Source organism: Lemur catta, chromosome 13 (genome assembly GCF_020740605.2).
Source record: "Lemur catta isolate mLemCat1 chromosome 13, mLemCat1.pri, whole genome shotgun sequence".
NCBI lineage: Eukaryota > Metazoa > Chordata > Mammalia > Primates > Lemuridae > Lemur > Lemur catta.
Genome location: NC_059140.1, coordinates 44,744,976 through 44,770,469, shown reverse-complemented (window position 1 = coordinate 44,770,469; position 25,494 = coordinate 44,744,976). Strand labels below are relative to the sequence as shown.

General features: G+C 32.4%; 1 protein-coding gene across 2 annotated transcripts in view; it reads right to left on the bottom strand.

The window, feature by feature from the left end:
• Window positions 1–25,494, bottom strand: part of KLHL1 (kelch like family member 1) — a 282,548-nt gene that overhangs the window by 119,014 nt on the left and 138,040 nt on the right. For both annotated transcript variants that reach the window (XM_045567731.1, XM_045567733.1), the window contains one exon: window positions 5,507–5,719. In XM_045567731.1, coding sequence (XP_045423687.1) covers window positions 5,507–5,719 — 213 coding nt within the window. The remainder of the gene's footprint in view (window positions 1–5,506; window positions 5,720–25,494) is intronic.

Genomic DNA, 25,494 nt, shown 5'->3' with positions numbered 1-25,494 from the left:
TCAAAATAGGGATATGGCATGATGAGTTTATAGGTTTATACATTTTTTTTAATGTGAAACACTATTTTGGGGAATACCTTCAAATGATATTTGTCCAGGGACAAAGTGCTAGGGAAATATTAATACTAATCTAGAGTAAATCATTGAAAACATTTCAGAGACCAATGTAGAGGTAATAGGAAGGTTGAATAATGCAAACATAGAGTGTTTTTATTGTTTAGTAATTTATAATTTCAACATAAGCATTTGTCACTTTATTCTGAGGGAAACATAGGATATTTTGACTTAATAGATCACATGTTTAATCCTTATACATATATTTAACATATACTTAGTCTGCACAAGTGTTGAACTATAAATAACTCTAGCCTACTTGAAGTACCAAAAGAAAAAGCAAGAGATAAACCATGGAATTTTGCGGTATTTGAATTTCACAAACCTATTTCAGTAGGAGTATATAACCTCAGAACATCGTTTTATTGAAACCCAGGGAACAATAAAAATAATTAAAGGTATTCTTAAGAGAGTCTATCAAATATGTTTTTAATGTAAAAAGTATTTTAAGTATTTTGAGAAATAACATATAAGTTTAAATATAGATTTACTGGTCATAAATTCCATAGTATAATACATGATAATTTAAAATATAATGAAAATATTAACTTTCATTAAATCTCCTCTTCTAATTTTACTTTCTTCTTATCAGAGATTAACTCTCCCTTGCCTACAATCATGATTTATTTAAGTTCATTATTGCAGCTTTGTCACACCATGAAAATTAGAAAGATATATGTAGTCATGACCTTTAAACTGCACCAGAAAAAAATCATTTATGTAATGCTACTTTTAAATGACTATTTTTCTTTTTTTTATTTCAGCATATTACAGGGGTACAAATGCTTTCGTTACATATATTGTCTTTGTACAACCCAAGTCAGAGCTACAAGTGTGCCTATCCCCCAGACAGCGCACATGGCATCTACTAGGTGTGAATTTACCCATTCCCTCTTCCCCTCTCCCACCTGCCTGACACCTGATGAATGTTACTTCCATGTGTGCACGTAAGTGTTGATTAATTAGTACCAATTTAATAGTGAGTGCATGTGGTGCTTGTTTTCCCATTGTTGTGATAATTTACTTAGAAGAATGGGCTCCAGCTCCACCTAGGTTAATACAATAGGTAGTTCATCAATTTTTATGGCTGAGTAGTACACCATGGTATACATATACCACATTTTATTAATCCACTTATGCATTGATGAGTACCTGGATTGTTTCCACATCTTTGCAATTGTGAATTGTGCTGCTATAAACATTCTAGTGCAGACGTCTTTTTAATAAAATGGCTTTTCTTCCTTTGGGTAAATACCCAGTAGTGGGATTGCTAGGTCAAATGGTAGTTCTACTCTATTTCTTTGAGGCATCTCCATATTACTCTGCATAGAGGTTGTACTAATTTGCAGTCCCACCAGCAGTGTATGAGTCTTATTATCTCTTTGTATCCACACCAACATTTGTTGTTTGGGGATTTTTTTGACAAACGCCATTCTCCCTGGAGTTAATTGATATCTTATTGTGGTTTTGATTTGCATTTCCCTGATGATTAGAGATATTGAGCATTTTTTCAGATGTTTGTTGGCCATTAGTCTGCCTTCTTTTGAAAAGTTTCTGTTCATGTCCTTTGCCAAGTTTTTAATGGGCCTGTTTGATTTTTTTCTTGCTGATTTTCCTGAATTCCATATACATTCTACATATCAGCAGTTGAAACTTGATAGTTTTTAAATGTTCTTCAGAAGAAAATAATTTGCTTTAAAATTAATAATTAAACTTAATTCTTTAAAATCTATTAATATTTATTAAATCATTATTCCATGCCAAATACAGACAGACTTACTTTAATGAAAACAGGAATCCTGAGAAGTATACCAAAAATATTTTAAAGAATCACCTTAGTACTTTTAGATTATTGTTCTATAATTCATTTATAACAAAAGAAATAAAGAGTATGCACAAAATTGATGGGAAAACTGATGGGTTTTCATGATCAAATTTAAATGCATTTTGAAATAAATATTAAATATTTTGCATGTAGTATTCTCTTTAATCCCTTTTCTACAATATTTTATTTTGGGTACTTTAATTAAGTCTCAGTTTTCTTAGGTATACACAAAATATCCAAAATACAGCAGACATATAGTGAAACATTTAATGAAATATATGCAGAAAACACATAGCACTATATCAGCATATTCAACTACTAAATAAATCAAAAACATTATGCCTATTGAAAATATTAATAAATATTTATATAGACATATAGTTAAAAGGTATAATTGGTAGTTTAAAATATAAACATGGTAATATTATTTACCATTAATGATACTATATATATATTTAAAAACAGTATTAGAGAAATAAATGACATGGATATATATTTATTAAGATGATGGTTATAGTGAAAGTTAATAGGCTCAGTAAATAACAATTATGTGATTATAAATTTCAAGGAAACAGTTATAGATTACTAAATATTACTTAATTTTTCAGGAAAAAATTTTCTTCTAATTACAATAAATTTAAGAGGCTTTGTGTTTTTAAGTAATGGATAATTTGTGGTTTAAGTAATGTAGATTTCTATTTGAGGTATAACCAGAAAAACTGAAATGTTGTATCTATGTTGTTTTTTCTACTCTGGATATCAAGATATACGCTAAGATGTTTAGCAGCTTATATTTAGCAGCTTTAAAAGTCCATGTGGAGTGTGATGCACACGCACTGTTTAGGGGATGGTCATGTTTGAAGCTCTGACTTGGGGCGAGGGGGGGAAGGCAAGGGCAATATACGTAACCTAAAGTTTTGTACCCCCATAATATGCTGAAATAATAATTAAAAAAAATAAGTAAATGCAAAAAAAAAAAGTCCATGTGCGAGGCTGTAAATGCCAAATTCAATTAAATTTTTCTTTGACTCTGATTGGATATTGAGAGAAATATAAAGCCAACGATAAATAAACATCGTACTCATTTTCCTTTAGTGGAAGAAAAACCACATTAAATGTTAGATACAACTGGAGTAAAATCTGATTTCTAGAACTTAATAAGAAGAGGGTAATGATGCTGATTTCCAATTTACTCATTTTTCAATGGGAATAACAATATTTACTACATAGAGATATTGTAGAGATTAAATGAGATAAAATTGATTGGTAACTAAAGAATGAAAACAAATATCTGTTATTTCCTATTCTATCACTGTTCTTCCATCCCTCGTGTCTTTATAGGAACCTTCAAAATTGCTGCATTCAAGATATTTTTATGATCTTCCAGGTTGGAGAGCAAACACGGAAACAACATTCAATACATAGAAATATCTCTGTGTAGGTTCATATCTGGTCATCTCAGATTTAAGAAAAACTGGATTTTCCAGTAGCACTATGACCTGTAAAAAATCCTTAACCTCTTTGAGCCTGTTACTCCCTCTGTACAGTATAATTAATAATCCTTACCTTGCAGCTGTGTTTTTATGGTTAGAAATATTCTGTGTAAAATTCTTACAATGACACTCAATTTATTAATATTAGTTATGGAAGCGATAGTCTCTCCTATATCCAAAGACATTTTATGAAAAGAAAATATTTTTCTTTTTCTTCCTGCATATCTGTTATTTGAAAGTGTATATAAGATATATGTATAATATTCTCAATTTGAAAGATGAGGAATGGAGAATAGATATATGCTACATTTATGTCTGTTGGACACTGTGATAAATGTTAACTTAAAAGCCTTTTTCTAGTTAGTTACACTAAAACAAAAAAATATTTTATGTGCTAATGTTAATAAATATTGCTTCACTAACTAAGGTATATTGGCTTAACCAATAAGAAATAAATCCCATTGTAATGTGTAGCCTTAGGAATGACTAAGCCAATAGAAAATTACTCTCTGTTCCAATTTAACAGTTTAATGGCATGTACAGGTAGAGTGTCTCCCCATATCTTATTGCAGAAGAGTGAGGAAAGAGGACATGAAGTAAAGACATGCTGAGAGGAAGGAGCCCTGGTCACATTCTTAGCCTCCTCCAATATGTGTCCTACTATTTCTGATAATTTTTTAGCACCAAAACTCTACATTCGCCACATTTCAACAAACACTCAAGGGGCACACTGTCACAGCATCTGTCAATGGCTAGTAAATGGTTATCATTGGCTAATAGTGATCATTGGCTATTTCTGCCCTAAGAGAGGACGCCCATACTCTAAAATTATCTGGCATCAGATCCCAGGGTAGGAGATTTGCAAAAATCCACTACATGGCATCACAATTTATTCTTTATCCAGATATCTAAATGCACGTTTCCTTTTCTTTGTAAAAACCTGGTGTTATGATAAGCTCATTTAGTTTGTTTAGGCAAAATATTCATAAATTCTTTCCTTCAATTTTTACTCCTTTAATCATGTCAGCAGCCAAAAGAAGCACAATTATTACGTTATTTATAAAGCTTCTTTTTTTTCTCATTTTTGGTATGATGATGTGTTTTTAACTTTCCAGTCTTAATATATGACCGTAAATTTCACTTCCACACCTGCTATTACCACTGCACACTTGCCTACCACTCTTTCTTGATGCATTGATTCTCTGTCTTACTTTCCCATTTATACATGGATTAGTAAAAATTTTGATGGTAGCTTGGACCCAAATGAAAAATCTGATGAATGATGGAGGCCTCCCATCTCTACTCCCTCACACAAAATATATACACACAAAATTATATCTATTTATTCAGAGGTAAGTTCCACCTTCAATTATATTTTTGAATAGCCTGAGAATCCAGGGATCCTGGATTCTCAAGTTAGTTTAAAGATACAAGACTCAGAATCAGGGAACTAGCTACTCTTCCTCTAACAAGTTGAGTGAACTTAATGTTCTTATCAATTTTCTTGTGCCCTACTTAACTCATTAATAAAATGGGATGGTTGACTTACTTGGTGTCTAGAGTCTCCTTAACTTCAACTATCAAAGATTCTATAATTTCAGTACTGTTACCTCATAACTCTACCATTCAGGAATATGTTGGGCCTTAAAAATGCCATACAATATGTATTATCATCAAAGAATGATCACATTATTGCATCTTAGGTCAAATTAGATAAATGATAGATGGGCAATGTATTATGATTAGGTGTTTTACATGTATTATCTGACTGATTTCCACAAAACTTTTGTGTAGCAGTATGATTATATTTTACAGATAAGGAAATTGAATATTAAAGAAATTAAGTGATATTATCATAGTCATGCAAGAAATCATGAGTCATTAAGTGGTGGAGATAGGGTTCAGATCCAAGATCTATCACCCATCATTTTCCACCATCAAATTTATCTTAAAAAGGGTATTTGATTAAAGCTTTTAAATGGGAATAAAGAATTAAAATGTGTTTTGTGGTTGACTTTTAATATCAGAGTTTTCATTAAGTCGTATCTATTAAAAGAGCATGACACAGAATTACCTGTGGGGGAAGCAGTGGCAATCTTATAAAGGCAAGAAGCATACTCAGGTCATTGCATCTCCTCTGCATGTCATACTTGACCCACATCATCAATGCATGGAAAATGGTTTCTTCATCAGGAACATTTACATCATCACTGGCCAGTAGTTTATGGAGCTCCTCAGCTGGAAGGAGTAAAAACTCTTGATTTCTGATAACTTCCATTATGTTTTCCTGCAGGGAAAAAACATCTTGGCATAAATTCGGCTTCACTTTTATTTAGCTAGTAAAGCATCTTAGGAAGAAATGAGAAAAGTAGTCAATAACCTTTGTTCTCATTATAACATAATCCTTGAGACTCATTCCTTCAGAAACTAGAAGCTGTTAAGATGAAAGCATGTAACTGTAATTGAAATGTAAATGTATCCCAGACAGCACAGATCTTGTAATAACTGGAGGATTATAATGTTGAGCTTTGTTATGCAGGCAGAATGTACTAAGTGATTAAATGTTCAAGTTTCAAGTGTACTGCTATATTTGGTGAATATGAAAAGAATAACTTTTAACATTTTTAAAAGCTTGACTATATATACATATATATATGTATGTATGTATGAATCAGAAAATGGCAATAAAATTACACAAAGTAACACCATAAGATACATCATTGCTTATTCAAAAGGCAAAAAACAGATAGGCCATAGAAATCACAAAATCCCACATGTTCCACCCTCTTATTATGTCTCATACTTCCCTCCTTTCATGACAGTTTCTTTGGCTTAATTCAGTTTCCCATTTGTTTTCTTCCAGATTGCTGCCATAACCTCCTAATTACTCTGCCTGATGCTATTCTTAGCTTCCCAATTGCATCCTCTATATTGATGCCAGAATGATATTTCTAAAGCATAAATATGCTCACAGTGTTCTTCTGAAGTTTTTGTTTTGTTTTGTTTTATAGTCTCCCCTTGTCTTTGTTTCAAATTTTTCATTTAAGCACACTGGTGTTATAATCTGACCTGTTCTAGTTCTAATCATTCATTTTCTTCCCTGCTTTGCATGTCCGTTTCCGAAACTACTTCCTCTTTTTTCAATTTTCCAAGCTGTTTGACATGCCCTCCTTTTTATTCTCTGTTGAGAAAAATGGATTTTATACACCTTGTTTTCTTCATTTCTGCCATATTTCAAGATTCAATTCAAGAGATACCTGTTGTACATGGGCTTCTCAAGCCTTCTCCTCAGTCTCATTCGATCTGGCTACCCCTCCAGGAAACCCTCATGATGCGTGGTGTGTATATCCCTGCCACAGCAGTGACCAAACTGCAGCCTAATCTTTGGTGCACTTAGGGGTCTTATCACAAATTGTAAACTGTTAAACCTTGACTTATGTAACATTTTATATATAGATCCTGGCATAGAGCCTGGAAAATAGCAGGGGAACGGCACATATTTATTGAATACATGAATTGATGATCTTTGTAGAGAAAAAGAAGAACGTAGCAATAGCAGAGTAGTAGAGTGTTCTCCAATTGTATTTTTAAAACTGCTTGTCAATCACTTTCTTACATTTTAAACAGAAAGGCCTCTGTGGATGATATCCTGCCAGAGAATAGAGATACGCTATTTGGCCTTCTCTTTGCTCCATCTCCTTTTATGTGTCCTGAGACAGTTCCAAAGAAGACATGACAAAGGCTACTCAGATCATGGTTGTAAAGCCACCTTTGTGGTAGAAATATCAATAGAACACAAATTTTAGGGTAAAATCTGAAGTAGAGTGAGGTTAGGACTGTTCCAAAGAAGGTATCGTGACTATGCTAAAACAGTAGAACATTCCGCAAGTGACCATTAATCTGTATGCTAGAGCAGATTCAAACTCATTTTCTGAGGAGAAATCTGACCTATATTGTTAGTATTAAAATACCCTTGGAGCTGAAGTGCCCTCAGCTTTCACAAGAAGGTGTAACTTTTACTTTCTTTTGGGGCATCTGCCATATAGTAGCATCCATTTTATAATAATGATATAATTTGTAAATAATATAACTTAACTATATTAATTAACATCATCCATTAGCTGAAAGTTTTTGGCTTTTTGTTTGTTTGTTCTTGGAAATTATTTTGTTCACTGTGTTTCCTCTGGGCTTAATACAGTACTATGTAAATTACAGATGTCCAATAACTATTTACTGAATTAACAAATTAAGTGTTCTAAGATTTGGTGCCACCAAATTCTCTAAAATCAAGATGCTTTTGAGAAATCTTTGAAAGATTTTTGTCTATCTATGTCTCTATTAAACTACACACAGAATTGTATAGCCAAGCTGTCACTATATAGTAAAGGAAATCATAAAAAAAACCAGCTCTGTGAAACTCTTAGTAGTGTCCATCATAAAGATATTGTTCAAGGCATATTTCATTATGTTTTATGGTGTCCTTTTTATGATGACCCTTGGGAGACATTTCTTTCAGGTTTTAGTAGCAGGAATAATTGTACTTCTCCTGAGTAAATTGGTTTGCTTTTATCACAGATGTTGTAAATTATGAAATTGATCAGATTTCTCTTTTTATTTGGCCTCTAGAAAACTTAGAGTCAAATTGAAATCTATCTGGTAGGAAGGCTATAGACTTTTATAGTTTGATTTCTTTTTCAGACAGCTCTGATAATAGTTTCATTTAATATCACTATAGCAGCATTTCTTTTTTATTTCCTTTTATCCCTTCATCTAATTGAGAGCATATTCCCATAATGCTGTGTCTTTGTAAGTCATACTAGATCTTTTGGGAACCAGCAATGTCGTTTTGAAAAACCGCTTGAAATAAACTGGACATTAGAAGCTGGTAGCTTGTATTACCGGATCTATTACATTTGCCCATATATCATTTGTTTATTATTGTTTTATTTACATACTTTGGGATTCTGAAGTTCTCTTTGCTTTTTATTTTCCCTCTATCAAGCCTCCTTTTGATAGGAAAAAGTCTTCCATTCTCAGGATCAACTTCCTTTTGTATATTTTTCTCTATTGCTTTTAGAATTTAAACTGTCTAAAAAGGCAGAGTGGGGAGAGGCACCTCTCTTCAGTTATCAAAGATTTCTTATAATAATTACATTAAAGTTGCTACATTGACATATTGCTGTCAAGATTCTAAACTTTCTAGGTTTTAAAACCAATTTTCCTGGGGTTTTCATTATTTTCCTTGCCTAAATTTTGAATCCTTGTGTCTAAGTTGCTGACTAAACTCTTGAACACGACCTTAGAATTTCAAAGCAAATGGAAACTCATTATGAGATAGTCACACCTTGTTATTTTACAGATGAGAATGCTGAAGCTCTGAGGAGCTCATATGTAGTCACACTGATAATCAAGACAAGGTTGGGATTAGAAATTTAGTCTCTTGTCCTTAAGTCTATGACACGTCCCATTACTACCTAGACTATGTATGTATCCTTTGGTTAATTTCCTTCTGGTTCTCCTCAGTCCATCTATTTTGAACTTAATGTCTTACTTTGACATATACAACATATATGCACCCTTATTCTTGAGTGCTCACCTGGATCTTGTTTACGACTCTATATTTTTGGATTCTACAATATGTCATGGTGATTATAGGTGATTTAATTTGGACAGTTGACCACGATTTAGATCCCAAACCTGCTACTCACTGGATGAACATTAGGGAGTTAGCCTTCCTATTTGTAAATGAAGATAAAAATAGTATCCATTTTAAAGCACTCTTATGAGGATTAAGCGTGAAGGCTAGATTAAATTTGGTATGCTTAGAGAAGTGCCTGTATCATAGCTGGCATTACATAAGTGGTAGCCCTTACTATTCTGCAGCTGACTCCACCCTTGGCTTCAGCCTCCTTTTTCTAGCTCGATAGTCTGCCTTCACATTACCATATTTTCCCTAGTTTTTTCCTGATGATTCAGTCATTTAAGCAATAAAATTGTATTGAGTTCTTGCTCTCTGCCTAGTGTGTACCTAATACTGGGAATATAGAGATTAAAAACAAAAAAAGTTCCGTCCCTAAGCATCGCACTTTCTAGTAAGGAGGACAGTACTATGCTATTAGAGAAATAAATACATTTTATGAAAAGAGGAAAAATGAATGACTTAATGGAGTTGAAGGAGTGAGAATGAAAGTGGAATACAGAAGACCAAGGAGGGGTTTTATTTGGGAAATATCTACCTTTTTATTCTCTCTGAAATGATTCTCAAGACAAGGATATATTTATAATAGAATAATGGATTCAGGAGAAACTAAAGAAATATTGATGTAGTCTGGCCCAATTCTCATGTCATTATTTAGCCAAAATATAAAATAGTAATATCTACTATCTAACATAATCTCAAATTGGAAACAATTTTTCAAATTACTTAACATAATTCACATTCCATGCACTGCCCCACCCAGTGATTATTTTCAGTGATGGGAAACCCACAACCCTATGAGGAAGCCCCTATCATTGCTACATAGCTCTATGACAAACTGTCCTAATTGCAAAGTAAAATCTTCCTTCTTGTAATTTTCTTAAAACTCAGGGCAAATCAATTACTATTCCATTTATTACCTTTTAAAATCCTTGAAGATTAATATTTTATTCCCTTCATATCTTTTAAAGGGTAAAGCTCTACCATTCTTTAATTTCTATAAAGGGTCTCTGAATCTTCAAAACCAGAAAAGGATTCCAGATTAGAAGATGTAATATTAGTTGAATTTTTCTCTAAGATACTTGCATTTTTCTTATTGATTCAGAAATGGAAATTAATAAAACAAAAGTAAACAGATATTTTCAAACAAACTCTGTATTGTTTATTTGCATACATTTGTATCCTTCCCAAGGGCATTTTCCAAACAACAGCAGAAAAAACCAAATATGAAGAGATCATTATACAAAATCTTCATTTCAATCATGATATATATGTATAATTCACTATATATAGCAATATGAGTATATACTTTATTTTATATATATAAAATATAGTTGTTTCATATCATTCAGATAAAACAATGAAAATAAGTGTTAAAAGAGCTGTGAATGTACACAAATTTATCAGTGTTTTCCTGTTTCTTGTCCATTTTGTCACCAGCTCTTAGAAAATGAACATAGAATATAATTTTTAAGTATTTAAGTTATGCATCATTTTCTTCTTTAATACTAGCAGCACACAGAAAGGTAGTTAGTAAGTGCCACATATGATTTCTTATCATTTATATATACATAACTTTTTCTGAGTTTCCCTTACCAAAAGAAAAACTACCTAGATCCAAATATGCCAAACTAAAGTGAATGGCTGCTAATTTTCTTTATTAATTATTTACCACCTTTTAAGTAGTGGCTATCTAATTAGTAATGGCTATATTTTTACAAAATATTAAAGCATTAATTTTAGAACAGCATTCATAAGAAGAAACATTTTTAATAATCCCAAAACTATACATAGTGTCAGAAATATCCAATGGTCATCTTTCAAGATCCTAATATAAGAAAAAAGATAATTTTGTCATTTTAAGTCCCTAAAAAACATAAGATTCTATGACTGGAAATGGTCTCACACAAAATGTTGCTAAATAGGTAACAAGAGTTAGAAATTATAGTGAAAAGAGCAATGACTTTTTAATAAAAAGGGACAATGTCCCAACTCTAATACTCCTTAGTCATGGTTTTCCAGGGAAAGACATCAACTCTTCACTTTGAAAATGAATTCTACAACCACATTTAGTTTATAAACCTATTTCTGGTTTGTTTTCAAGATCAACTGATACTAGGAAAAATAATTTTTAAAGTTTGTAATGTTATTACAAAGCATATGAGATTTTTTGGAAGGGATTCCTTAAACCTTGTAATAATTTGATATGCTTCTCATACTGGATGTATATTGGTCAAAAGTTTAATATGTGATATATGTTATCTACAAATATAGGAGAAAAGTGCATGTAGAAATCATTTACAAATATCACTTCCAGGGAAAATAATCCAGTCAGCTTGACAGTACTACTCATATTTGTGGGTTTAACAGAAAAGTAACTAATTATTCTGAACTATGTTAATTGAATTGTAAACTGCATAATACTATGTATGAATAAATTATTAGAGTAGTCATGTTTATTTTTATAATTATTAATATTAGGTACATTTACTTCTTGGGAGAGCCTAAATCTATCTCTTCCACCTCCTTAATAAATTGTTCCACACTGGTATTTGCCAAGTTTCTTTTAGGTATCTAGTAGAAGTCACTGAAAATGGCAGTAGCTAGAAAGTTTAGAAAGAAAGTTAAAAATCTGTGCACAATCTTTGTGAAAGCCATATGTTCTTGCCAACCCACAAGAAAAATGGTATCATTGCAAATTAAATCATTAGATGATAGCACACCTATGTGTCAAATCTGTTTCTTTTCATTGCTATAAAGTGTTTAGGACACCTTATCACATAACTTTTTTCAGAAATGATTTCCAGTGCTTGATGAAAGCATATAAATAATGATCCTCTACAACCTTGCTAGAAAAAGAAAATGTTAATGCAAGATAGTATCTCTGTCTTCCCTGCTAGGACATCCTGAAGAAAATTGGCTGTAAGAATCTATTTTGATCTGTAAGAATGTATATATGTTTTGTCAGGTAGTGCTCATTTTATACTTACAGGAAATTGAAAAAAGCTTATCCCCTAACTTAACAGAAATCAATTTTTTTCAAGACCAAAATATTTTATTATCAACTAAGATTTATATAGTCTTTTTTCCTTATGCTTATAAGCATAAATGATACTTCAGAAAAGTTTGTTGCATGCATAATCTGAAATAGCTAGACAGTTGGGGTAAAAAGTATGTTTAATAAAGAAAGAAGATGTGAGTACAGAAGTTGCTTACATAACCACATTATTTTGCAGTAAAAATAGCGTTAGCATTACCCCACAAAAAATACATTGCAATTTTGCAATCTTAGGGTCTAAATGGTCTCCATAGAAGTATGTAAAATTTTAATTATAATTTTGTATTCATTTATTGCTTAATAAAAGGATTTAGACTATTTCCCTTCTGGGCTGAATAATTTACTAGTTGCTTCTAACCAACATTAAAAAAATCATAGCACAGTATATTCTCATATATTAACCTATTTTAAAGCTTTTCTTAACAGCAGAAATGATAATAATTATCAAAGAAAATCAGGTAAAAATGAAAAACAAGCTGTAAAAATTTATCTTAACAAACCCTAAAATGGAAAGTAATGAAAAAATTTACTCTACCTTATGAAAATATAATCAGAATAAAGAGCGATAGTCCTCTTGGTAGTTACATAAATTTATAATAAATATTCCTCAAATTTGACAAATACTATTATAATTTAGTACATGACATTAATTTATCATGCAGCAAACAAAAGAACCATTAACTATTATAGATTATGACATACATTATTACATGCATTGTACTAAATATGAACATTGGTATCAAACAAATACATGGTACATTAATAATATTAATATATTTTATAATAAGATGCAGTAAAAAGAAACAAGAACTATTGTGAAAAAATAGAATTTCATTTCTCACATTTTTTTGTCCCACTTTCAATTCTAAAAAGGTTATTTATTATATCTTAAAATAGTATAAATATATATTTTCACGCCGGGCGCGTTGGCTCACGCCTGTAATTCTAGCACTCTGGGAGGCTGAGGCGGGTGGATAGCTCGAGGTCAGGAGTTCGAGACCAGCCTCAGCAAGAGCGAGACCCCATCTCTACTAAAAAATAGAAGGAAATTATCTGGCCAACTAAAATATATATACAGAAAAAAATTAGCCGGGCATGGTGGCGTATGCCTGTAGTCCCAGCTACTGGGGAGGCTGAGGCAGGAGGATCGCTTAAGCCCAGGAGTTTGAGGTTGCTGTGAGCTAGGCTGACGCCACGGCACTCACTCTAGCCTGGGCAACACAGTGAGACACTGTCTCAAAAAAAAAAAATATATATATATATATATATTCACATATAATAAAGCCATTAAATAACTATTGTGTTTTTCTGATTATTTATTAGAAAAAAAGTGCCAGGAGTGGTGACTCAGGCCTGTAATCCTAGTACTCTGGGAGGCTGAGGTGGGAGGATTGCTTGAGGGCAGGCCTTTGAGACCAGCCTGAGCAAGAGTGAGACCCTGTCTCTACTAAAAATAGAAAAAATTAGCTGGACAACTAAAAATAGAAACAAAAAAATAGCAGGGTGTGGTGGCAAGTGCATGAGAAGGCAAGGACAGGAAAAATTTAAGGAGAGGTTAATAAACAGCACTGAAAAATGAAGAAAGTTCATGGAGAATGAGAACTAACAAAACCCCATAGATTTGCCATTATTGTCCTTCAAGAACACTTACAGTCAAGTGATGGGTTTACAGTCTGATTGTAAGAATTTAAAGTGTATATGGTGAATATTGTGAAACAGAAGTAGAACACTCTGGAGAACCACAGTTATTAAAGAGAGAATTCAATACCGTAGCCTTACTATGCTATTATTTATTTTTTGTAGATAAAATCCATCTATTTGACTATATCCTAGATAATTATGTCAAAGCCTGGAACAATGTGGGCGCTCAAAATGTCTTTTTTTTAATAAATGCATTTTCTGAGCTTATTATGGATTAAAGAGAGGAGAAACAATATAATCATGAGAAGAAAGACCTAATGGGTGTAAGTGCAATGTAGAAGTGAAGGAGAGATCATGAAAAAATACTTCCTAGTTAAGAAAGAATGATAAAAGTCATTTTGACCAAAACTCCAAAAATCTAACTAATGTTTAAAAATGGGTCTCTGTACTTTACTACTGAGAATATTGAGTGTTTTATTACTGGATATATATAGAATTTTAAAAGATAGAGGACAAAGAAATATGAAAGCATGCCAACCAACACAGAAATAAAATGATTATAATCCATTCCTATAAACCAAGGAATAAAGTACATAGAAAATTGGAATATATATTACATATTAAAATATATAGCTGAACCATACTGGGCTTGTATCGGTGATCATATTATTTCTTTAACTTTTCATGTTCATTTAAAGGAATGCTTAGTATAAGTCCTATGTGTTTAAAGAGACACACTTGAAATTAGAAAATAACAGTTGAGTTTTAATAAAATAAATTCAACTTAGATATTATTATGTTAATATACAGACCAGAGAGTTTTTTGTATCTTTTAAAATAAATGCTAAAAAGATCTTCAAAAAGATTTATAAAAATAATTTAATATTCATGATTTAATGAGAAAAATGCATTAAGGTTAGAGTTTTAAACTTTGCTGAAGTCAAGAAATATGAAAGTAGAATTCCTGAGAATGTTATCCTGGTTAAATTTTATGAGTCTCATCCAAGATATTATTAGGTAGAGCTGAAGTTATCATTATGAAAATTCTCACCTTGAGAATAATAGAATATGAATATTAAAAGAAATGTATTTCAGCAAGATTTCTATTGTGCAAATCCTTCTTCAATGTCCTTATAAATCTCAAACGTACTCATTCCTTCTGTCAAAGAAAACTTTCTACCAAATCAAGGAGTTGAAGTTGACTGATACAAAAGTTTTTGCACTGAATTGAAATTTTTCTTTTTGCATCTTATTCCCCTTGGCCCTGGTACCATACAAAGACAGAATTGCATAAAAATAATAACTCATATTATACACATTATTCTAATAATTTCTCAAAAAGTAGAAACCTGTATGGCCATTCATGTTTGTCATTTGTGGCAACTCAAGCACAGAGAATTTAAGTGAATATTCCGAGTTAACGCAGATAGTATGTGCTTGAGAAGGTATTGTAATATTCTAAACAGAAGGTATTTACAATCTTCCCTCTATTTACATGATAGTTGCATGTTTAGGAAGATTCTTAGAAGTTTTAATTCCTAATCAAATATTAGCATTTTGTGTTTATATGTAAGTTTTAATTATGAATAGCTGTTTCATTCACACGAATGCTTGGCCAGAAATTTAAAGTCATGAGTAGAAATGGACAATGTAGTAAGAAAGTGTATTGCAGTATGGGTAATACATATGTATTTTGTAGGGAAAATTTGAGAGGATAGAGAAAGAGGATAACTAGAAATATGCTGAATGAACAAAATAGAGGATTGTTAAAGAGGAATTTGGGGGACTTGCAAAGAATTGGGACTTTATACTATGAATGGGAAACTCTATTCACACAATTCTCAGGTTTTTAAATAGGACACTGATTAAATTTACATAAAATGAAGATGCTATTAGCATGATGTAGGGTAGATTAAAATGGGAAAACAGAGAAATCGGAAAATTTCAAATGCATTTCAAAATAAGATTTTTCGTACATGAAAGTTATTTGGATAGTGGGAGTGAAGAAGAGGGAGAAATCTATTTCAACCATCAGTTTATTAAAATAAGTTACTCTGTAGATGGTGAAACCAGTATAGGAAATGTTAGGAGTTGGAATGAATTTGCTAGAGAACATAATTACTTAAATTAGAATACACCAAATATCAGTAGTTCTCTTACAGAGAGATTGAAAAATGAGCTCTGCAGCTCAGAAGTGAGGACTTAGCTTGAGGTGTGGTTTGTGATTAATTAATGAAGCTGTGGTCCATTGGTGTACCAGAAGAGAATATGGATCAGGAAGAGAAACGGAGAGATGTCAGAATCCTGGGAGTTTGCGCAGAATGGGTGAGTGAGAGAGGTAGAAAGAGAGTAGCCAAGGACAAACACTGAGAAATATTTTTAGAGAACCATGATGATGAGAAGCTGCAGATTAAAGCGTAAGTATCACTTACTAGTGTTGCAATTTATGTTTGAATATGATAAAGAAACGGTGTGAGAGAAGAGCTGACATAAGAACTTGTTCCTGGGGTAGTTACCATTTTTTTCTACATCCTGATTCAACATTTAAATCGTCAATTCTATAAGCCAGGAAGGATAACAACTATATATTAATAGTTTATTTATTGCCTAAAACTAGTATACAAATAATTTGAGGAGAATATGTGAAAAACATTTTCACTAAAATAGAAAATATTGTTTTGTTGACAAATAGAAGGAAATATATATTTAATTTATGGATTATCAAATATGTGTTCAAATTATATAATTTGTACAATTACACAATGACCAAAAAAATTGCCAGTGAATTACAAGAGCTTATTTATAAATAAATTTCCAAAGTTATAGGGGATGTTGGTTTATATTATTTTTGTTTTCTTTGGTAAATAAAAGTTGAGCAGAACAATAAATGAATTCCTATTTATCAATATTTCTATTTATTTATCAATATTTCTTTAGAACTCATGAAATAATGTAGTGTTGATTACAATATTTTGCCTATCATTACACAGAAAATGTTAAGATAAAGTATTTGCCCTTTTTAGCTATGATATTTTCCATACATATTTAAAATATGTTTAAAATTAATTTCTAATATTAATGTACCAGCCATAGTTGATATTACTAATTTAAAAATACTTACCTTTTTAAGGCAAATCTTAATTCCTAAAAGTAGCTTCATTTAAATTATGACAACTTCTATATATATAATATACATGTAAACGATTTTCATATAATGTAAATCAATTCATATATATATATATATAAATATTCTATCACGTATAGAATTCTGTATAACAGGAAGAAGAATTCACTGGATGTTCAAGAAAGACAAATAGAGAAAAAAGCAGAATAAATTTGTAAGTTATAGGCTTACTTCTCATATTTTAGCCCAAAGGAAATCTTAACTGCTTCTACTTTATGACAAAAGTTGTGCAGAATAAGCACATGTTTAGATGCAGAAAAAATTTATTCTAAATGGGTCTACATCCACATAAATAATATTTCTAGAGTGAAGAGATAACCCAAGTGTAAAATATTTCACATTATATATTCTAAATAATTTTTTTAAAATCACCAGAGGCTAAAACTGCAAATACCTAAGTAAAGAAAAGAAAGGCCACTAAATTTAAATAAATTAAATCATTATTGACCAAATGCAAAGCAAAACATTAAAACTTTTATATTTTTTTGGAGAGAATTTAAAAAATTCTTAAAGTCCATATTTTTTCTCATTACCTTCAAAATACTAATACTTTTCCAATAGTTTATCAAATACCTATCATATATATAAACATATACATAAACATATATATATAAGCATATATATATATATAAATTTCCTATATATTCCATGAATGAATTTTTGGGTCTTGAAAATAATTTTTAGTTTATTTTAATAAAATAAAATACCCTATAACTTAAGATACAATTATGTGGTGAAAATACATAAACTTATACACTCTGAGTTTATGATAGACATATTAAGAAGCTAGTTAAAGAAATGAATACACTCAGAAATTATCAGTAATTAATGTGTTATTATTAGCATCTGTTGCTATTGTTTTTGTTTGTTTTAGTTTGTTTTTTTCCCCAAATCTTAGTCAGGCATTAAATCTTTTTTAATTTTTTTCAGATTATGGGGGTACAAACATTTTGGTTAAATAAATTACTTTTGTACCATTTGAGTCAAAGTGTGCCCGTCCCCCAGACAGTGTGCATTGTACCTGTTAGGTGTGAATTTACCCATCCCTTCCTCCACCCTCCCAACTGCTTGATTTCTGATGAATGTTATTTCCATATGTGCCACATAGGTGTTGATTGATTAGTTCCAATTTAATGGTGAGTACATGTGGTGTTTGTTTTTCCATTCTTATGGTACTTTACTTTGAAGAATGGGCTCTAGCTTCACCCAGGATAGTATAAGAGGTGCAGTTTACCATTGTTTTCTGTGGCTGAGTAGTACTACATGGTATACATCTACCATCTTTTATTAATCCACTCATGTATTGATGGGCACTTCGATTGTTTCCACATCTTTGCAATTGTGAATTGTGCTGCTATAAACATTTGAGTGCAGGTGTCTTTTTTATAGAATGTCTTTTTTTCTTATGGGTAAGTAGCCAGTAGTGGGATTACTGGATCAAATGATAGTTCTATTTTAGGCATTAAACCTTCTGTGGTGTCTTTAGTTCCTTAGACTGAATCAAGTATCCCTTTCTTTGTGGTCCCTAAAAAGTCTGGCAAATCTCACTGCACTGAAAACTTTTTTCAATTAAAACAAAAACTGTTATATTCAAACTTACATTACAATGTACATCAGGATGCCTGGGTGGTAAGTTCTTAAAATATATTTACTGGAATGCCCTGGCCTTCACAATTTAAAAGAGTATTACGTGAATTTTCTGTTTGCAAACCACTTAGTAAATGATCAATACACTACAGATAAGTAATTTCACACTTAGTTAAAAAATACATTAAAAGATCCATGACATCATTTAAATAAAAATGAAATATAATATTTTTTAAAATGGGAAAAATAATTATTTGATATCAACAAAAAGGGATATATTGTTGAAGTCATGACAAATGTAGATACCACTCTAAGTAGTGTAGCTTAACTGTAGGTCAAGGTCCATATCAATCATGCTAGTCATTTTCTTTTTTTTACTCTTGATTATTTGGTGAATTACTAAGTCATAGTTTATTCTTGCAGGTTATTAGGAAAGCAACAGGGGTTTGCAATTCTGTTTAATTGCCATTCATACAATGACCATCAAAATTATTTATTAAGAAATTGCAGTGCTCACTGTGTAGGGGAAGGGCATGCTTGTAGCTCTGGCTTAGGCAAGGCAAAGGTGTTATATGTAACCGAAATATTTACATCCCCATAATATTCTAAAATAAAAAAAAAAGAAATTACCTACTATATTTCAGCCATTGATCTAGGCTGGGAGATACGACACTAAAAAAGACAGACAAGGTCAAATAGCATTCTAGATTTCCTATCAAAAATGGACTGAGAAATCATGGAAAAATTTCTCATTGAAGACCATTATGAATACTTTATAAGACAAAAATTTCATGAATAAAACTCAAATACTAGAAAATCAAATATTTTAACTTGATAAATATGTTAAAGCACAATTTTATTAGAAAGGTTAAATCATGACTCTCATACAAATATAAAATAAGCCCAGGTAAAATATTTCATTTAATTAATTGTAAGGGAGTTGATAAGATATTAAAATTAGTTCAAAGGAGAAGCCATAGAGAAGACACATATTTAAGCAATCAGGAAATGAGAAATTGAATTTATTGATAGATAAAAAAGTAACTTCTGAAGAAAGGTGGCAGGAATCAATTGCAGTTCCACTGTGTAAAATTTATTTACATCTCTATAGATAAGAATAATTTGCATTATTGTCAGTAATACAAATACTTTGATTGTAAAATAGTTCAAAGAAGTTAGACCACTATAGAATCAGACAACCCAGAAGGTGTACTAGATAACTACCAGCATTCCCTAGAATACCTAGTAATCATTCTATCTTCCTGTCTCTCTCTCTCTCCTGTCTCCCTCTTTCCCTCTTTCTCTCTTTCATTCTTTTTTTTTGGTTTTCTATTTCAACGTATTTCACAATTTTTCTGACATAACATTGAATGGAACCTCAATATGACATTTTCTTCTTAAATTGTCTTACATTAATAATTTTTTAGCACGTCTAGTTAAACTAACTTAATTTCTCAATGTTGGAAGAAAATCAATCGGTGAAAAATTATTAAACCCATACTTTTTTTTAAAATCACAAAATGATATTTTAAAAATTCTCCTATAGCCTGAGTACCAAGCATTTTGACATCCTAGCCCTGAAAATATTAGTTAACATTCTTCCAAATACCAAATATATTGCTGAGAAGCTACATTTAAGCAAGTCATTAGGGATTATATTAATGGATTCCCTTTACAAATATTCTGTACTCACTTGAGTAGGCTCAAATCTCCTTGGCTGCAGCCAGGGATGGGCTCAAGGAAACAAAACTGCCAAAATCACTAGCAGCAACTCAAATGATACTAAGAAAATTATTTCTACCACCTCTCAGTCCTGAATCTTCTTCTGTGCACTAAGGAATCCTTAGTCATTTACATTGCTTATTACCACATCAAGCGTGGAAATACTTGGTTTGTAGCATACATAATATGGTTGAGCAACTAGGCTATGTATACTGTATTTCATTACTTTGAAACTCAGTTTTGTTTTGTTTTTCCTTGTAATCTCTTCCTTGGTCAATTGCAAAAAACCTCCCAAATTTATTTGTGGCATTCCTCCAAGGTCAAACTGGCTAGACAACCTTGTTCCCAATTCCTGCCCACATTATGTAACATTAATTTAAATGACATGAAGGGTGGTGTCTAAAACTGGGACAATTTGAAATACAAGCAGCGGTATACACCAGATCTTTGCTTTATTTGGTTAAACTTTTTCCTTAAACGTGGATCACCTCATTCTTAAGCTTATGACTAGACAGTCTCCTTTCCCTTCTCTCTTTCCTCCAGTGTTCTGATTTCGGAAAACAATTGGAATGAAGACTGTCAAATAGTTGAGGTAAAGATGTAGAATGGCTCTTTGGAAATGGAACCTCATGCCAAACAATAAGGAGAGATAAACAGCCTTAGTACTGGTGGTCCTGTATGTATGGAATATAGGGTCTTCTCTTTTAGCTGCAGTTTTCCCTCAAAGCATCTGTCTACCATGTTAAAAGAGTGGAAACCATTTATTGTTTTTCCCCTCTGTTTCATCCAAGCTCTGCTCTAAATCCACTGATTTAACATAGTTCATTTCTACTAACAAAATCTAGTACATTTCTCTCTTCTTATATAATAGACTTCTCTAATTGATAACCTAAAAAAAAGAGTAGCTTGGTATAGTCAGGAAAATTTCACTGTATTTGATGGCTTTTTCCCTTTGCACTACCCAGTAGAATGACAAACTCAATAGCCATTATTTAATCAGCATTTTTATAACTTCTTTCAAGAATGAATCAAGATCAAGAAGCAAACATTTGATAAACACAAGATCAGAAATCAACTGTTTTCTGCAAATGAAATAGTGTGGATTTGGCACTGAGAATCAACTACCTACATCCGTGTGACAAACTTTCTCTGCATGTATATGAATAATTTTTCATAAGTAGTGATTTATCTGATTATTCCTTTTCCCATATATCAAATAGTCCAGAGTTAGTATTAAGCAAATGAATAATGAGTCTCCTACAGTAAGAAATTTTAGTGACAAGCTAAAGATACTTCTCTATCACACGAATACCACATAGCTGCCAAACATTGATCCAGTGTGTGCACGTGAATTGTTTCAGTTAACTATAAAGTAAATATCTGGGGTGTGGATATGTGATGGCAACTGCATTTTCACACCATTTCCTGTGGATATAACACAGAATAAAACTTTGTTATTTCATATGAAGAAAGGCTTACTGCATTTTTTTTTAAATAAGAGCAAATTACTGTTTGCTTTAGGAGAAACATGTATATCCTACTGTAAGACTATGTGCTTCTAACAAAGCTGACATTACCTCAGGCTTCAGTAAATTTTATATGTATGCCCAGAACATTAAGGCATGAATGTGTCCTAAATAAGGCCAATTTGGACAAATCTGTATAGTTCTACCGATACTGGTTGAGCTATTGTGGAGGTAGAGTTATTTTTCTAGGAAATGGATGCAATGGCTACGTGAATCATGGAGAATTTGGAATCAGAACCAACCCAGAGAATGCAAATATGAAAGGTACATAACTTAATTTAATTAATTGAATAAAAAATTAGGCCATGTCTAAGGCTAAACTTACCCTTTCCCCTGTCAGTTAGATAAAACGACTGTTGGTTGGGTTCTCACCTATCTTCAAAGAATGACATACTTTGGGTAAAGGAATTTTGCTAATAGTTCATGGCACATTCTCTGTGAGATGTTGTTTTGCTATTTCTTAACAACTTTTTTTTTTTTTGAGACAGAGTCTCACTTTCTTGCCCTGACTAGAGTGCCATGGCGTCAGCCTAGCTCACAGCAACCTCAAACTCCTGGGCTCAAGCAATCTTCCTGCCTCAGCCTCCCGAGTAGCTGAGACTATAGGCATGTGCCACCAGCCTGGCTAATTTTTTTCTATATATATTTTTAGCTGTCCATATAATTTTTTTGTATTTTTTTAGTAGAGACGGGGTCTTGCTCTTGCTCAGGCTGGTCTCAAACTCCTGAGCTCAAATAATCCACCAGCCTCAGTCTCCCAGAGTGCTAGGATTACAAGCGTGAGCCACCATGCCCATCCTATTTCTTACCAACTTTAAAGTTGGACTTATGAACTCCTTCACATCTTTTCCATGAGTGAAGCATGCAGCTCTGAATCTTACTTTTTCAGTTTTATTAAATAAGTGTTTTCATTAAAAGCTTCCTGACTAATGTCTTCACATTATTTCCATACCAGCCATGCTCCAGGTGTAGTTATCTTGAGAGGTACCAGATGGCTGAATTTGTGTCACCCCACTCCACCATGCCAAGTCACTGCCTGAAGCTGCCCCATCTCTCATCTCCGCTGGGATTCCTCCGTTGTCTCACTTTCCCTTCAGCTAGCATCCACTGCCACTGTCCCTTGGCGTGGTGCTGAAGGAGCTCATGCCCCCTCAGTCCTTCTGGGAGACTACCTGCCTGCTGTCTGTGATCTCCCTATAGTTGTCACTCCAAGAGATCAGCCCTTTCCTTGTTGGGGGACAAGGCCTGGTGCTGGTTGTGGCAGGATTGTGAACAAGTTGTGCTCCCAGCTTGGGGTCTCCTCTTGGTCTCAAATAATGATTTTGCCATCAATGAGCAGGTTTCCTAACATCACCAGCTAGTCCCTCCTGGGGATAATAAACTCCACAAACTGGAGTCCCAGGTTTTTCCCCACACAGCTGTACTGCTCATTGACACAGTGCTCATACTTTATTGGAAGTCTGACCTCGGTGTCCTTTGTGTCATCACTCCCCTACTCCTTCCCCCACATGGACTCCCAACCTAAGAAAAGTCCACTTTATCCACCAGGACTCAGAGCGAGGAAGCCACAGCGGCCCCAAGTGTGACTCTCCAGGAAGCCACATCCCAAGCCCTCTGGAGACTGCCTTCCATGTTGGCCAGCATCTTCCACATCCACCAGCACCTGCACTAACCATGCAAGCTGTACCGCCATAGTGGCCGCCAGCTGCTGAGCAGGGGAGGGTCTGGGGTGGGGTTTAATGCCCATAGGCAGGAGCCTGGGCAGTACCTGTGAGCGGGAGGTGAGGGACACACTGTCTGGACCTGAAGCCTCCTTCAGTTTTGTTTTTTCAGTGACTTAAACAGCCAGTGATATGTATCATTTTGTACTTGAAACGATTACTTTGCATATGTTATGGAAAATGTGATTCCCTGGGAAAAGGTGCAAAGAGCTTTAATTGTGAAAAACTTTAATAGACAACACCTTCAACACTAAAAGGGAATGGACTGGTTGTTCAATTAGATCAAATTACAAAACTCCAACATCTTATTTCCTATTTAAACTCTTCTCTTTAGATGCAAATCTATGTGCAGATCACTACTCAAACAAATTCACTTATCTCAAAACATACGTTTTAACATTATACAATTCTGCTAGAGTTCTATTCAACAATACAATTTATTAAATAGTTCTAAATCATGGTATATAACTTATTGTCAGTCATTATTATAATAATAAATTTAGTGATTTCCGTGGATCCACTTGCCTCCATAGAATAGATACACAAAAATTGTTCTATTTGCTTTTTCTTCAGTGGTTTCTATTGATACATAAGGTACAATCCACGGATTTTCTGCTAAGGTAACAAAATACAACAAGATTGGAGAAAACTTCACAACAGAATCAGTAGTAGTAGAGTCCCATTTAAAAGCCAAGTGATTATCATTTATTTATTTTAACTAACCACTAAAAATGTCACATTGCCAGAAAATGGAACTTAATATCTGTAGTGATCAAGCAGGATAGTCAACCAATCTTCATTTTGTTAATGTGCTTTAGCTTATTATTTAGCTTACTATACAGTAGTAATGAATACTTTAGCTCATTCAGAACTGTATATAAAAATAAGAGTGTAAACATACATATATTCCTAAAAAATGAATATATTAAATACAATTTCTTGCATAGAATTTAGGCAAGTATGGCCCAATCATTTAGGATAGGAAATCTCAATCCAAACTCCAACCACCTGGCAGCAGAACAGGTAAAAGATGTGAACAGATTTTCTACATTAAAATTAAGTGCAAATGGTACTAACTGTAAAAGAAAAACACATTAATATAAGAGAAATAGACATGCCAACTGGACTAACACAGTCCTTTTTGGCTCTCAGAATTTCATAAATCCAAAAAATTTGGCAAAACCTCTGAAGAAGTAGGTACTCATGCATTGCTCATTGGAATGCAAATGCCAGAATGAGATGAAACATGAACAAATTTGCTTGTTACAATTTTATTTTTGATTAAAAAATAATGAAAAACAACTAATCCTATAATTAGAACATTGGTATTTATTAGAAACAATATACATAATAGAGTGCAAGCAAAAAGGACAAGAGGCACAAGAGTGTGTAGATTATTTTTGATTAAAAATTAAGAAAAATATAAAGTAGAAATAAACATGGATGTGTATATATATGTAAGTGCATCTGTATTATTTGCATGTGTATATGTGTAGGTATATATTATGCATATACACACTTAGATTTGTGTGAGGAACTTGAAGGGAAAATAAAATAATAGAAAAGGAAACTGTAAAAAATGGGAGAATACTGATGGGAAGTAGAGTTATCTGAATATTCTTTTTAATAAGCCTTTTTGACCATTAAATGGTATAAATATTTTTATTTTCAATAAATAAAATGAAATGCCTAAAACCAAAAGGGATTCCTAAAAACAGAAACTAAAATTTAACCAATTTAAAAAACTATATATTAAGCAGGTAACATAACCACAGAAAATAAGAATTTGAAAAAAACATACAAAAGCAAAGTAATACTAAATTTGTAATGATGTATCTTTAAAAAATAATGATTTTAAATGTCCACTTTCTTAAGCTGTCCATAAAAGTGTACCAGAATTAAAAATACTCCAGGCCCAATGAGCA